Source organism: Phocoena sinus, chromosome 2 (genome assembly GCF_008692025.1).
Source record: "Phocoena sinus isolate mPhoSin1 chromosome 2, mPhoSin1.pri, whole genome shotgun sequence".
NCBI lineage: Eukaryota > Metazoa > Chordata > Mammalia > Artiodactyla > Phocoenidae > Phocoena > Phocoena sinus.
Window position 1 is genome coordinate 155,606,419 of NC_045764.1, and position 15,157 is coordinate 155,621,575.

At 38.9% G+C, this 15,157-nt stretch overlaps 1 protein-coding gene across 2 annotated transcripts in view; it reads right to left on the minus strand.

The window, feature by feature from the left end:
• Positions 1 to 8,468: 8,468 nt before the first annotated feature.
• CEP128 (centrosomal protein 128) overlaps positions 8,469 to 15,157 on the minus strand; it is a 436,342-nt gene continuing 429,653 nt past the window's right edge. Inside the window, exon 25 of one of the 2 annotated variants that reach the window (XM_032624894.1) lies at positions 8,469 to 9,617. In XM_032624894.1, coding sequence (XP_032480785.1) covers positions 9,490 to 9,617 — 128 coding nt within the window. In that variant the 3' untranslated portion in view covers positions 8,469 to 9,489. The remainder of the gene's footprint in view (positions 9,618 to 15,157) is intronic. The other variant, XM_032624895.1, reaches the window with a different exon arrangement.

Sequence of the window (15,157 nt, forward strand, 5' to 3'; positions counted from 1 at the left end):
GGATTGTTCTCACATGAGATCTGTCTATGAGAAGCTCAGCCTGTCTTCAGTAACAATTCTAACAATTTGAATGAAAGCTTCATGTAGTGCCCAACAAATAATAAATTTTCACAAATACACAATATCCTTGTTTCTGGAAAGTAAATGTTGCCCAGAAGCAAAATATTAAAATTAGAAGGATCACTTTGGGGTTCTATGGCTGTGTCCAAACTGATCCTTCACCTTTAGTGTTTACCCTCAAAAGATTATCAAGGGTAATGTAAGGGTTTTTACATACTGTCTTCCTGTATTATTTGACACTATCTGAATATATATAACTTTTTGCTTACTTTTCAAAAGTTCAGTTTCATTCTCTTTTCTAAGAGCAATAATCAGCAAAAGGGGCATGAAAGGTTAGCACATGCAAGTCTAGTTTAGTATGCAAGTCTAGTTGTATCAATTTCAAACTGTGTATAACTATTCTAATTGGTAAGCAGGAATTAAGAAGTATGATCATATTTAAACATACATGTCCAGCTAATCAACTTTATCAGTGCACTAAGCGAAGAAATTATACTTAAATTCTTTACAATTACAAGGTTAAGATTGGTAATACGTACAGAAGACCTTTTTTTAGCCAATTAAACAAGACATAATAGATTCACACTAACTCATAACGATGTAGAAATGGATAGACGATTGAATTAATGGAAATGATGCTTTCTTGGGTGGAAGGCCACTAGTCCTGAGTAACTTATGAACCTGAGTATGGGGTTGGCACAGTCCCCATTCAACAGTGGGAAGATTTTCCAAGGCATATAGCAGCAGGTGTAATAAAATGCATCTGTATATTCAGTCTGTTTTTATAAAAAATTATCTATATAACCACTTGGTACAAATTTCAAACCATAAAATAACTGAAGACACTTTAAACACAGTTGAGGGGTTATGCTATTTGCTCAGCTTACTTGGTTTTGTTATTTATGCAAGACCTGTACATTTCAGTACTTTTCTTGCTGCAGTTGGCTAGCTGGAGGCGGGGGGCCCCTCAGCAGAGACTCTGAAGGGGCCTATCACAGTGTAGCTGCTCCAGAAACAAGCGCTCTTCCAAAAAACACACTTTCTTTGATGTATGGCATAGTGTAATATTTAAATCAAGTGTTCAGAAACTGAAAGAAGTTCCTGAAAAGATTTAGTTAAGATACATTAGAATTGGAAAATTCTGAATAGCTTTTGATTTAGTCCATTCCTAAGTAAATAAGGGGAAGAGGAAGCAACTTAATTTCAAACAGTTCAAGTTATCAGTGATACATAATGGAGGGTACAAGATGTAAGGTAAAAGGCCAAGACAAATTATATATGGCCATTAATTATCAGAGGACAACGAGATGGAATGACATAATAAATCCCCGATCTCAGTTGTAGACAGTGAGGAAAAGTTGGAAGAGACTTAAATGTTCAACAGTCATTAAATCAAAATCTTTCTTAAGGTGACAATGTCAGAGGCTGGAAATGTTACTCTGAAACACAGTGGATGCCTGTGAGCCACTGGCACAGACGGGAAAAACTGAAAACCCATGTGAAACAATCATGCAGAACTAATACCCCAAATCGGATTGCTCCCAAGTTCCTCGGAGGGAAGGAAACAGGATTAAGAATTCAGCCCTGACGAAGTTCACACCCTTTTGATAATCAGATACTAGCTTGCACTTCAAACCAGAGAGAAGAGCTACACCTGTAGGTCTTGATTTAACTGGATGCCTTCATAACAATCTTGGTGAATGGTTGAAGGGTTCTGGTTAATAGAAGCCTGCTAGGAGAAGCAGGTGGAGAAGTGACCTCTAATAGTAAATCAAGCATCTTTGGAAGCTGCTTTATGTCCTTAACCTGGGTGACCCTCAGGCCTGGAGTCATAGTATGGATACCTGGGAGAATATATATTATTAGAAACCAAATAACCCTTGCACAAAACCAGGGAAAGAATTTTTTTTGTTTTGTTTTGGGATAGAGACTAAAACTCAGCGAAGGCTATAATCAAATGAACCTTTAAGGCATGGCTCCTGAACTCCAGCATTCACCAGCATCACCTAGAAGACTTGTTAGAGCACAGATTGCTGGCTCCATCCCCAGGGTTTCTGACTCCCTAGGTCTGGAGATGGTTGGAGAACCTGTAGTTCTAACAAGCTCTCAGGAGCTGTTGGGGTGCTGGTACTGCAGGTCTGGGGACCACACTTTGAAAACCAGCACTTTAAGGGATACTGAATAAAAGGATATGTATCTTCCTCACAGAAAACTATGATTTGTCCTCAATGGAATCTAATCAGAAGGTTTACACGCAGTTAAAATTTAAAAATGAGCAATGACCACTACCGTTAATTTGGAATAGTCCAACTAACCTCACAAAAGCCTTCTGCAATGGAAAAAGTAGGAAACTCTTTCCACGGTACACACTGGCTTTACTGGCTGTGGTCTCAGTCAAAGCACAGAATGAACCTTGGCCAGCAGCATGAGGTCTCTCAAGCTTGCAGCTGTTGGGAGGAGGCTGCTCTGCCAGTGACTCTGGGCAGGAAGTTCCTCGTTAGAACTGATGCTTCTCTTTTATTCAGCTCGGAGGGAAAAGAAGAAAAAGAGGCAAGAGCCTCTAGGCTTCTCCAAACTTCTTTTAACTATCTGACCTCCCCAAAGCCACCATGTTAGATGGTGGCTTTGCTGCCATGGCTGCTTGACTTGTGGTAACTGGCAGCTCGAGGTTCAGGGTGATGCTAAGCCATAAATCACACCTATATCTTCACTCATGGTGGGCTTACTGACAGCATAAATAAAATGAAAATCCAAAATGACAGACAAGCACAGGGTACTGAGACCGAAAAATATCTGAAATAAGGTCACTGTGCACCTGATCCAAACTGCCAGCCAGCAGTCCATAAGGAGCATTAAGCAACAGTGTAACTTTCATCAGAAATAGGACTTCAGAGCGCACATCAAGTTCAACGGGACTTCTCACAATGCTGCTTTCCAGGACCCTGCCTCAGATAAAGAATGGAGCGCTCTCGCAGTTTTTTCTTTCAAGTAAACAGTTTAAAATGTATGTTGTTGATGACAACACAGCTTCCGTGTTCATACCCTTTTACAGGACGCCTGCCATTCTTCATTCCCTTATTCCACCAAGTGCTCAGCAATAACAGGCCAACAAAATCGAAACTAGCATTACCACTACCCTAGGGATACCACTGAATGAGAGTTACACAGTATGATCTGATAATAGCTGGCTTCAAGAGCTGAAAAGGAAAAAAATGTCTTGTAAAGGGGATATACTAGACATATAGATTTTAAATCCTATGTGCAACATGACACACAGTTTGGGAATTGCTCTTTTGGCTTTCAGGTAAAAAAAAGTGATAGAAATAGGTTATGATATATGAAATACATATAAATACTGCTTTAAAATATAGCTGCGCATCATCACACAAGGATGAAGAGAAACAATCCTGTTTTACCAAGAGAAGCCTTTCGTACCTGGTTAACAGACCAGCCCACATCATTAGAAAAAAACTTAAGCGTTTCATGTGTTAATCTCACTAGCTCTTTATGGTGCCATTATCCTGATGTCTTGAATGGCATACACAGGACAAGCGAGTATGACTCCAGTCCACAGGCTTGCCCAAGTCAAGGACATAAAGCTCCTTCCAAAGGTCCTTGAGGAAATGACTATGGATCCCGGGGAAAGAAATGCGAGACAGTGGGAGGGAAAAATATTTCCAATTGAAATATAGCATGTCAAGAACAAAGAGAGGCTGCCTCATGTGTCAAAGAATATAACGTGGATTTAGCCTTTCTTTAAAGTTTGATAACTTTTTATGGGACCCTGTGAATAAAACTGATTTTTTTAGTAAAAAAAAAAAAAAAGAGAGAGGTGCACTATAATGAAGTACAAATTTTCACACTACTGGCCAAGTTTTTTTCTTTTAAAAGCCAGTTGAACTCTCCGTGGCTTCAGATGATTCAGAAATCCACCTGACTCTAAATTGAAACATTTGTAAGGAAAAACAAAAGGAAACTAATTTGATGGAAAACCTGATACTTAAAACATTAGACGTGTCCTGTTGTCACAGGAAAAGCCCATAAACAATCCCCAGGAAATAAAAATAGAATCCGGGTAATAAAGTCTAACCTTTTTTCCGCGTGGTGCTTAGTCTAGCTCCACTGGCCCACAGGGTGCCGCTCGCAGAGGCCTCCAATCCGGCGTTTCAGACCAGCGCTCCCCGTGAGAAACGCCTGCCCCGACACCTCAGCTCGGCGGACTGTGTGGAAAAGGGCTGCTCACGACCCTGCGATTCAAGATGGCGGACGCGGGCTGTGCGCAGAGACTCTGCGCCCGGCACCGTGATCTGGGGCCTGAGCAGCGCCGCTGCACCTGCCTTGCAACAACTCCGCCTCCCTCCCCTCTGCCAAGGTCCCTATAAAGCGGGCCGGCCCACGGCCAATCGGCAGATCGCGTGCTCTAGAGCTCTGCCTCTCCATTCTCTGATTAAAGAGTAAAGCTTGTCTTTGCTTCTGAACCAAACTTGGTCTTGTTCTATTGGCTTGATCAACACTGGGCAGAAGGACCCTTGCTGGGGACTGGCTCTGGAGGATTCGTAACACTTAAAAAATAAAGGTATGATTTTAAGAAAACATTAAGTCAGGATTTAAAGGAGACTGTCAATTAGTGACAAATGAACATATAATATTATCCTACTTTCCCTCAGAATAAGATATTTCCTCTTAATTTATAACATCTGAACTGTTGGTAGTTTAATATCCACTACTTTTGTTTAAAAAAAAACTGCTTCAAGCTAGTATTCTGATCTTTTATTTCCAGTAGAGTATACAGCTGACACAGAGCTCCTGTATTTAAGGATAAATAGTAATTTTTGTTTTTATGTAAATAATGCCGGTCAAAATGCCTTACCAAAGAATAAAAAATGAGAGGGTGTCAAGTCGTGAGGCTCTATGGAGAGGGGATAGAAGACAGTCTGGGCATGAACGTCCAGCATCTGCCAGTTTGAGAAAAACAGAGCATTCATTCCAGGGAATGGCAAGTGTGCAATGTCAATGCCTTAAAACATAGCAAGTTATTGTTAGAATTACAGGTGATAAATGTATGGCTGTATTTTGACTACAGCAGCATTTTTTCCCCCAGATTCCCACCTATATGCTCAAAAGCATAAGGTTTTACATTTTGAAAGGTGGAGGTCATCAGATTATATGTTGCTTTAACTATTCTCCTGAAAGGGATCTAACATGATGCTATGTTTAGAAATCCAATATACTCCTGCAGAGAGCAAGGTGGGAAGTTCACATCCACAGCTGTCTCATGGCTTTGGACCACGTCAGAGTCAAGCTGTGTTATGGAAGAATACCTAGCCACAGAAGTATTCCTGGGCTTTCAACCACGAGAGTAGTCAAGGACACGTGACGTTCAAATCCCTTTCTTAATTGGCTGGCTCTGAAAGACATGAAGGTGCTACAAACCCCAGTCAGCCAGCCGCTTCATTGTAGGTTTTTGAGGTATCAAACACCAGAGGTCAACAGTAAGGGCTGACTTGGTAAAACACTCAGAGTGACTTGGGTTGGGTTTGGATTTGGGTAGGATGTGGGCATAGGATAGAGCAGGAGAGGCTAAGATGGGGACAGATGAAGTTAAAACGTAAAGGTTCAGCTGGTTTTACCAGAGCAGAGCAGATTCGTTTACTTTATTAATCAAAAGCAAGGGAGACTTCTCTGAAGTTTGTTTGGGGGCTTGGAATCTAAAATTCTGCTTCTAGATGTAAGCATTTCTCCTAGCCTTAACCTAGATGTGTCGTGTTTTGTAGGGAAATGAAACTAGACGGAATCTTTCATGGTTTAAATTTCTTTTTTCAAATAGGGATAAGCTGATACGTTTTTACTGCTGAACATCTGAGAACTTAAAAGTTGAAAGACGTAACTATTTTTATATCATACTTCAGAGCATGAAATGCCTTTACATACATACTTTCCCAAATTTACTTTCCAGCTTAAGGTTCATGGTTTAGTTTTTTTTTTTTTTTTTTTTTGTGGTACACAGACCTCTCACTGTTGTGGCCTCTCCCATTGCGGAGCACAGGCTCCGGACGCGCAGGCTACCAGCCATGGCTCACGGGCCTAGCCGCTCCGCAGCATGTGGGATCTTCCCGGACCGGTGCACGAACCCGTGTCCCCTGCATCGGCAGGCGGACTCTCAACCACTGAGCCACCAGGGAAGCCCCATGGTTTAGTTTTGATCCAAGAAAACCAGACGCTTTCATGAGGACAGCTTCCTCATTTGAAGGCCATGAAAATCATAAATTTTCTGTTTTGTTTTAAATTGAGAGAAAATACTGGGACAGTTTGTTTGAAGAGGGGTATAAGAATCTTGGAAAAGGAATAACTTCCTCAATGATAATTCACATCGTTGGCCACCATATGATGTGTAGCTGGGCTTATGGTACAAATACTGAGTAAAACAATTTGAGATATTTACCCTTTCCTAAAATAGGGTTTGCTAAGTAAATATACCACCTAATTATATGTAAGAATCTAGTCCCACATAAAACAATTATTTTTTAACTGTAAGATTCAATACAGATTAGAGAAAATGTAATAAACACTGTGATTCTAAGTATGCTTTACATACCTCTGACTTGAGCCTCATGCATTTACCACAGTTGAAAGGAGGAGAATGAAGAAAAATAGGCTTAATTGTTTTCTTAGCTAAGTAGGTAGGCATTTTTTATCCACATAACCTTTAAATCCAAATGCCTTATGTGCACTATTATGTTAAGCTATAGATTTTATCTCTTTATTGGTAAAAATATGTAAACTATAACAAGAAGGAAAATTCATGATTCTGGGAAACGGCATAAGATGTTATATAACCAACTGGTTTCCAGCCTTCAAATCAGACATTAGTCAAGGAAATAATAATGACCTTAGCCAATGGGAAAAACATCAAGCCAGATTCCTCCCAGCTGTGTTTCTCCCCTCTGTGGCCTTCAGTAACTTCAATGGAAGTTTAGTATGTTTAGGGAGAAAGGTGGCCAGAAGAATCAAAATTATTAAACCAAAAAGGTCAATCTTCAAATTAAGTCTTGGACCATGATCATTTCAAGAATAAGGTTTATCCCTTCCAATGTCCTAGTGCTACAAGCAATATGGCTGACCAACCACTCAATGGGGCTGATATCACACATTATCTTGCCAAAGGGGTGAGTAAAGGAAAAACAGTTGCTGGCTTTGAAATGTACAAATCAAGCTATTAGTGTTTCTTTAGCATTCCTTTTAATTTCCAGCTCAAGCTTATGGTGACTGCAAGAGATAGGAAAAATCCTCAGACGAGGCAGGTCCTTGGATTTAATTCCATATAAACAGAGGGCCAAGGAATTTTGACAAAATTGTTGCTCACAAAAAGCTAACTTTGCCTTTGAAGTTCTTGTGTGTTCCATACTTAAAGTCAGACACCTTTATTCATCCAACCATAGTATGCGGCCTTCAATAATATGATATCATGCTTTATTTTTTTTTAGATTAAAAACAGTCTTTCATAAGATCCCTCTCTGTTATAAAATCATCAGCTAACATGTTTTCAAGGATTTGCCAAGTACACAATCTGAATTACCTTCACTTTTCAGGCCTAACTGGCCTGATGTAATTTTTTTTTTTTTTAATGACCACAGATGTGCTAATAATGCTTTAGATCAGTTTCTATTAAAAAGAATGGACCACATGAAGTTCTTCCCAACACATTAAGTGAAAAGCTATCTAACCATTATCTGTAGGATTTAAATAAAACCTGTTAATTTTCTCCCTTATTTCCTTCCCAGTTAGTCATTTAGATCCAAGGAGATAAAATATCAATATTATGGTACTGGTCAAAACATCAAGGAAAAAATACTGACATAATTTTTCAATACCCCAGATATTACCATAGAGTGATACCACGCCCACTAAAACCTCTGGTGCTCATTAGCACATCAATGGCTCCAAGTCTTAAGGTTAGCTACAAACAAATCAAACCTGCTTAGTGGTGTCTACTCCAGAATTTCTCCAGCCAGCCTGAACACATCACTCCTTTCTCACGTAATTCCTAGTGCCAAACAAACTTTGGGACATACACACCTGTACTTATGTCTCTTTTTTCCTTCTTAACACCATGACTGGTGTTTACTGGTTTACTGGTAATAACTCAGTAAAAGGTTTTTGGAATGAATAAATGAGAAAATGCAAGGCTGTACTATCAGAGATTATGTAGATTGTACTGGTAAATTTTGAAATAAAATATCTCTGTCTTCCGTAGTGACCACTGAGTTCCAGTTCATGGAGAATGCCATTTCTTCTGCACATTCAAATGTGGTAAGTTAGGAAAACGTATCTTGAGTAGAAAAAGAAGCATCTTCATGAAATATGAGAAATCTAAAAAGCGAGTAGATGTTAACAAACACAAAATGTAATGCACATTCCAAAGATATCTCTTTATTGTCCTTGTCTCTGTTCAGAATCTTTCCATTATGACTCAGTGGGATTTAGTTCCTGGATGTTTATTCTTATTTAGCATTTAATAGAAATCTTTCTCCACTGGTAGATCAGCATGTAAAGGGGATAGGTTCTTAAAAACACTTTGATTTCGAGAAAGGCTAAGATGCTGAAAGCAGATAGATAGTACCAAATTATACTAGAACTCTTGGCAAGTAGATGTCATGGACACAGGAGTTTGGTGCTGTGATTTTGGTCAGAGTAAACCAAAGATGGTCCAGGATATGACTGGAGTGGTCACAGTGGGATATTTGGCCACAAAGAGACAAATAAATAAATTGTGCTACGAATGGATTCTTTAGAGCTCTACAATTCAAATATCATTTGTAAATTCTTTATTGACATAAAAAATGAATGATTGGAAAAAAATTTTAAGATACTGCACGTAGTAGCAGACTGCTGAGATGATGGATGTAACAATCCTGAACATTTGTAAAGTGGACTGCCTAATATTATATATGCATATCTCCATGACATGTTATAACACATGATAATTTATGAGGGAGAAAGCATCAAAATAAAATCAACTGTATATAAACACTCCCTGAATTTAAAGTGCTGGCAACTTCTGCCTCAAGGGGTACTCATTTTCCTCCTTTTTAGCCAGTCATTTTTGAAACACCTCAATTATAAATCCAAATTTTGGTCAGAAAAATGTGACTGACGACACCTGAAAAAGGAAAATGCAAGGTGAAAAATATTATTCTTTCTCTGCTGGTATAAGTTGCCAATAAATTAGTTGCATGTCATTCACGAGCTGATATCATTTGGATTGGTTTAACTTATATCATCCACAAAGACCAACTGCACTGTTATTTCAGTCAATGGTTGGCAATGCTGAAGAGCAGAAGCTACAGATAGTCTGCTAGATAATCTGGGCCAAACTGTGGCAAGGATACATATGCTATTATTTACAAAACACTCATGTAAAGCAACTAATTACATTTTGCTGTTTTTGCTTTCGTATTCCTCCTTTTTGGACTGTGGACTTGTTCCATCCATCAGTAAACTTGTGGCATCTTCCTTGATTGAAGGTGAATCTGGAGCAACTGTTCTTTGGATAAATGCTGGCAAGGTAGGAGAAAAGAGAAAAATAAACCTAGATGAATAGAATCCCTGGGCTGACAAAACTGTAAGTAATCACTGCATTTGATCTAGTTTTCTGTAAACTTTACATGGACTAACAAATCTTCGATGTAGGAATAAAATAGTTTACTATGTTTTTAAAAACACATATTCATGGGATTTAATTTTGTTTTAGATTTGAAGAGTGAGGGTGGAAGGTGTGTGTTTGTTCAGTATATAGTGATATTAAAGCATTAATATGCTAATTAATAGCATTAATTCTGCTAAAGCAGAATTTTAGAGGGTGAAATCTTAAGGGCCTCCTTTTCATAGAATCCTCTTTTTTACACAGAAGGAAACAGACTAGATCTGGAATGTAGGTTTACTGTTTTTCTACTACCTGTTCCCTCTCTTCTGAGCTCCAGATGCCTATATCCAAATGTCTATGTCAAACACTCCCACCTGATCTATAATCTCTGACGTCTGCCCATCGCTTGCTCTCTTCATCTTAGAAAATGATACACTCATCCACCCAGTTTCTCAAACCCTGGTTCCTTCTTTCCTTTGGCCGGCCTGCTCGACCCATCCAATTTAAGAGTAAGTTCTGAGGATTCTACCGCCCATTTCACCTGATTCCTTCTGCTTCACACCACCTCTGTTACCATCAGCCCAGCCCAAGCCACCATTTCCTCTCTTTCTGTTTTCATCTTGCCTCCTTCTCCACACACCAGAATGATTTCACCTTCTAAAAGGTAAATCCGATTATGTCACTCTACTGCATTAACCCTTCCCCCCCCCCAGCGAAATTAGAATAAAATCCAAACACCTGATGGTGGCTGAAAAAGCTCCACCAGGACCTCAGCTCCCACCACTCTCTCTCCCAATCACTCTCTCCCTCACTCATTCTCACTCCCCCTCCTTCTCTCCCTCCCGCCCTCCCTCTCTCACTCCTTCAGTGTTCCATCTCTCTAGAAGACCATACCTCTGGGGCCTTTGCACTTACTGCTCCCTCTATCAGGAAAACTCTTCCCACCCAATTTTAACTCAGCTGGTTCTTCTTGCCATTCAAGTTTCAGGTCAACTGTAACCTTCTGATCACTAATATATAGTTCTGGTCCTGGTACCTTCTATGATTTCACCTTTATAGCACCAGTCACCATTTTGCTTGTTTATTGCTTACTACCTGTTTCTTCCATGAGATGAGGTGACCTTTTCTGTCTTAGTCACTACTGTATTCCCCCAGAGCCAAACACAGAGCCTCGTGCATAGTCTCTTAGTAAATGTTGTTTGAAAGCGTGAATATATTTTAAGGGATTTCAAAACGATAGTCAACTGGGGATTTTCTAGCTGCTTTCTAGAAAGCATTTATAGAGTACATACCTTGTCAAATCGCAATAATCAGAACTCAATTATTTAAAAATATCTGGCACCTAACTGGTCAGTGAAAAGATAATCACCAAAAAATAAAAATAAAAAAGCACTATCACATACAATGAACCTATAAGATGGAGAGGTAGAAAGATTGTGCTTTCATGAAATAAATAAATCCTATAAAGGACAAGAAATAATATTTTACATCAGCAGTACCCCAACATTTTTATTGCTATAAATCTTTGGCCCTTCAGTTTACAAGCTTGAGGACAGACTACACATGAAGCATCCATTCAGTTAGCCAGGGGGATCCTGAAGTACAACACAGAAGTGAAGAGTATTGCTGTTCTCGCTGTGATCAAGTCCCATCTGAGGGACTTAAACCTCCACTAAAGGAACGTCAGAAAACAAATTAAGAATACTAACTTTTCTTTTTATAGCGACATATTCTGAAGTAAGGAAGTGAGAAAAAGTACTTGTTAGTAACTTTCATTGATTTGCTTTTCTAAGAATAGCAAGTTAAATTAATATATGAGATTCACTTCCAGCTCCTGAAGTAGTCTGCAGATAACATTTCCCCCCGCCATGAAAAATCACTGTCCTTTCTTTTTGGGATTATTTATTTATTTAAATAAACATTATTTACCACAATGTTAGAATTATGGAAAAATTGCAATCTGCATTTATTTTAAAAATTGAGTTTATAGATACCAACTCCACAAACATTTAGCATTTGAATCTCAAAGAACTCGAGATTTCGAGGAGTCATCAGTTTACTCCAGACTTCATTCAAACCCAGTCTGGTCCGGGCCCCAGGAGTGTGGGCCCTGTCCTGAGTTGTGTTCCTTTAGCCTAAAAGGAGCTATACATGGAGACCAGTGGTCAGTCACTACTTATAAAAAGTAAAAATGACAGTTTCAAAAGCTGGCATTATGAGTCTCTCTTACTAAGCCCCCACTGTCTACAGGCTGCAGGTAATGGAATCCAAGCCTCCTAAAAGAGTGTCCTGAATCATGGCCATAGCTTCCAGCCAGCCAGGATAAATTTGGTAGTAATCACGGCTCTAAATAATGGATTTCTGTGTTCCTATTTCCAATGGTAATATAAACTTACAATTTATATATTTCTTCCCTTCTTCCTGGCAGGAGGAATCTACCTTTTCTTGAATTGACCTGAACTACACAAAGCTGACATAAATTACTACTTAAAACAAACTTTCATTAATGCTGGATCATTTCAGAGACCACAAATTATGCAGTATTTTCCCATTTCCTTTGTTTTTTCCATGGTCAGTGATTCTATGCTTTCGTTTGGTCACAGTTTTGACAGGGCACCTAAGTCAGCAGAATGAGTGCCTTAGCGTCAACAGCACAGACAAAAGGGCCTCATCCAGTACCAATCCCAACCTGAGTAAGAAGGAGCCTGTTCTGTGGGCTCATAAACTCATGTCTGCCTCAGCACCTCAGTTACTCCCCGGGTCTCCATACAGGTCTCAACTGCTCTAAACTCCAACCCCCAGCTTTCATGCTTCATTCAGAGGTTAAGAAAATCCAGTACTCGCTAGTCAGACATAAAAGCTGGGGTTTTCTCAGTAGCACTTTATTTTTGTAAGATTTCTTTTTGGCCAAAGCGTACATACATACACATATCAAATAGCACCAAAGGGCTACATAGAAAGACAGCAGTCTCTTGCCCCATCCCTCCCAGCCCCACATTCCTTCTCCCCAGACTCAACTGCAATCAACCCTTTATTTTTTATTTTTATTTTTCGGTACGCGGGCCTCTCACTGTTGTGGCCTCTCCCATTGCGGAGCACAGGCTCCGGATGCGCAGGCTCAGTGGCCATGGCTCACGGGCCCAGCCGCTCCACGGCATGTGGGAATCTTCCCGGACCGGGGCACGAACCCGTGTCCCCTGCATCGGCAAGCGGACTCTCAACCACTGAGCCACCAGGGGAGCCCACAATCAACCCTTTTAGCTTTATTTTCTGTACTTGCTTCAATTTTTGAAAGAAAAAGCTGATATTGCTATTTTCTGATTTATCATTTTTAGACTTACCCACACCCATCCACTTTCCCTCATCCCATCCTCCCTATATAGTTACATCTGGACTTGTAGTTATGTCAATAGTATTTACATTATTATGACTATGTAAATATGGCTCACACAAACCTAATAGGTCTACTATGACAATGTTTCTTGCTCATTTTTTCCTGGAGTTATTAATTGATTATTTATTAAAATTCATTAACAAATTAATTTTTGTTTTTTATTTACTCTTTATAACCATTCTCAATTGTTTCTAATAGCTCAGTTATACCTATAATAATCATATGTCGATTAGTAGTTTTTCTAAGCACTCAAATGAATCAAATAATCTATCAGTTTGTTTATTTCCTAAAGATTCTCCTGAGGGAATCTTTTCTTTCTTCCTTCACTATGATAGAACTAAAGAATATGAGTGTCCAGATGAAAAGCTCCCCCCACAACCCTGCCCCAGCAAATAGTTAGAAAACTCAATAAATCAAGACCCACAGGGAGGCATATCATCACAAAACTCACTGGGGTTAAAGGGACAATCCTAAAAGTTGCTGGGCCAGGGGTGAGGGTGGGGCAGTGGTGGTGAAAAGGATCACGTCAAAGGAATGGGAGTCAAAACAAAAAGACATAAGGTTTTTCAACAGCAACACTGGATTTTGGAAGATGACTGTGCAATGGCTTCAGAAGAAAAGTCCTTTTTAACCTAGAATTTTATAGCCAGCCAAAGTCTCAGTCAAGTGTGAGTGGAAGAAACCCATTCTCAGAGATACAAAAACTGAACATATTTACCTCCCTTTCTTGGATGTGCTCCCACAAAAGATGTGCAACAGCTGTTTGTTGGGTGAGCCCTCATCATCCGCCCCGCTTCTGGCCTTTGTTCTGTTTTCTTTGTTCTCTCATCCCAGGACTCTCACTAATCAGGCACTGTCCTCCTTGTATTGATTTTCTGAATATCTTATCTTTTCTCTCCTATTGTCCCATTCTTTCTTTTTCCTTATCTTCTACTTTGTAGGTTTCTCAACTTTGTTTTCCACCTTTCTAGTTCATATTTTAAATTTCTGAGACCTCTTATCCTGTGTTCCTTTTTTATAGCATCTTGCTCATATTTTTACTAAATGTACTATTTTCTCGTTTCTCTGAGGGCATTAATGATATTTTTAAGATATCTTCCATTCCCTGTATTATCGAATTACTGTAGGCTCCATTTTTCTCTTTGTTGATCTTGACAGATCTCCTTTTTAATTTTGAAGTTTCAAGAAAAATTACAGGACAGTTTCTGTAACTAACCTGAAATTGTTTGTGCTACAAAAATGGAGAAGTATTCAGGATGATTCTAATTCGCTTCCAAAAATACTACATCATGAAAAAGATATAAAAAATTCAAGGTTCATCAGAAAAGCAAATAAGAATAAACATTATTTCTAGAAATAAGTTTATTAAATCACTTAAAATGATTAACAATAGTACCTATGATTAAACTTTTTAAAGTAACCTTAAAAACATGGAGGTAGGTATGGGAGGAAACTCATAAAACAAACTTGTCAAAAAGAACAGTAAAACTGTGTAAATAAATAAATAATTTATCAATAAATTAATAAAGAGGTTTACTTTCTAAGCTAAATTTTCAGTCAGATTGTACAATATAGACTATAATAAGTATTTTCTTATCCAAATTATGTTCTCAATGATATTTTTTCCTATTCTTATTTAACTTTATTTTTTTTGAGCCAGTGTATTTATATAGAAACCTATGGCAGCCTGTAAGTACTATATCTTAGAGAAATGACCAGGGCTAGTCATGAAATGTTACTGAATGAAAAGCTGAATACAGTTTCTTTTATTGCCTGTCACAGTAATAAATAAAATTCTAAAAAATTTCATGTTTTCCCCTTAATGTCTTCTAACCACTTTCTTCTAGGTACCTTTCTAGGGAGCCTTATGAAAGTCATAATGGCAAAATTAAATACCAGTAGAACAATGACCTCTGTGCTCATATCATGGCGCTGTTTATTTCCAGGCTCTTAAATGTCTTAATGGATGGGATATGATGTTTGATGGTGCTCTGTCCCCACCCTCCTCCTCTTCCATGCTTACATACATCAAACAGACCTGAGGAAATTTTTCCATTGCT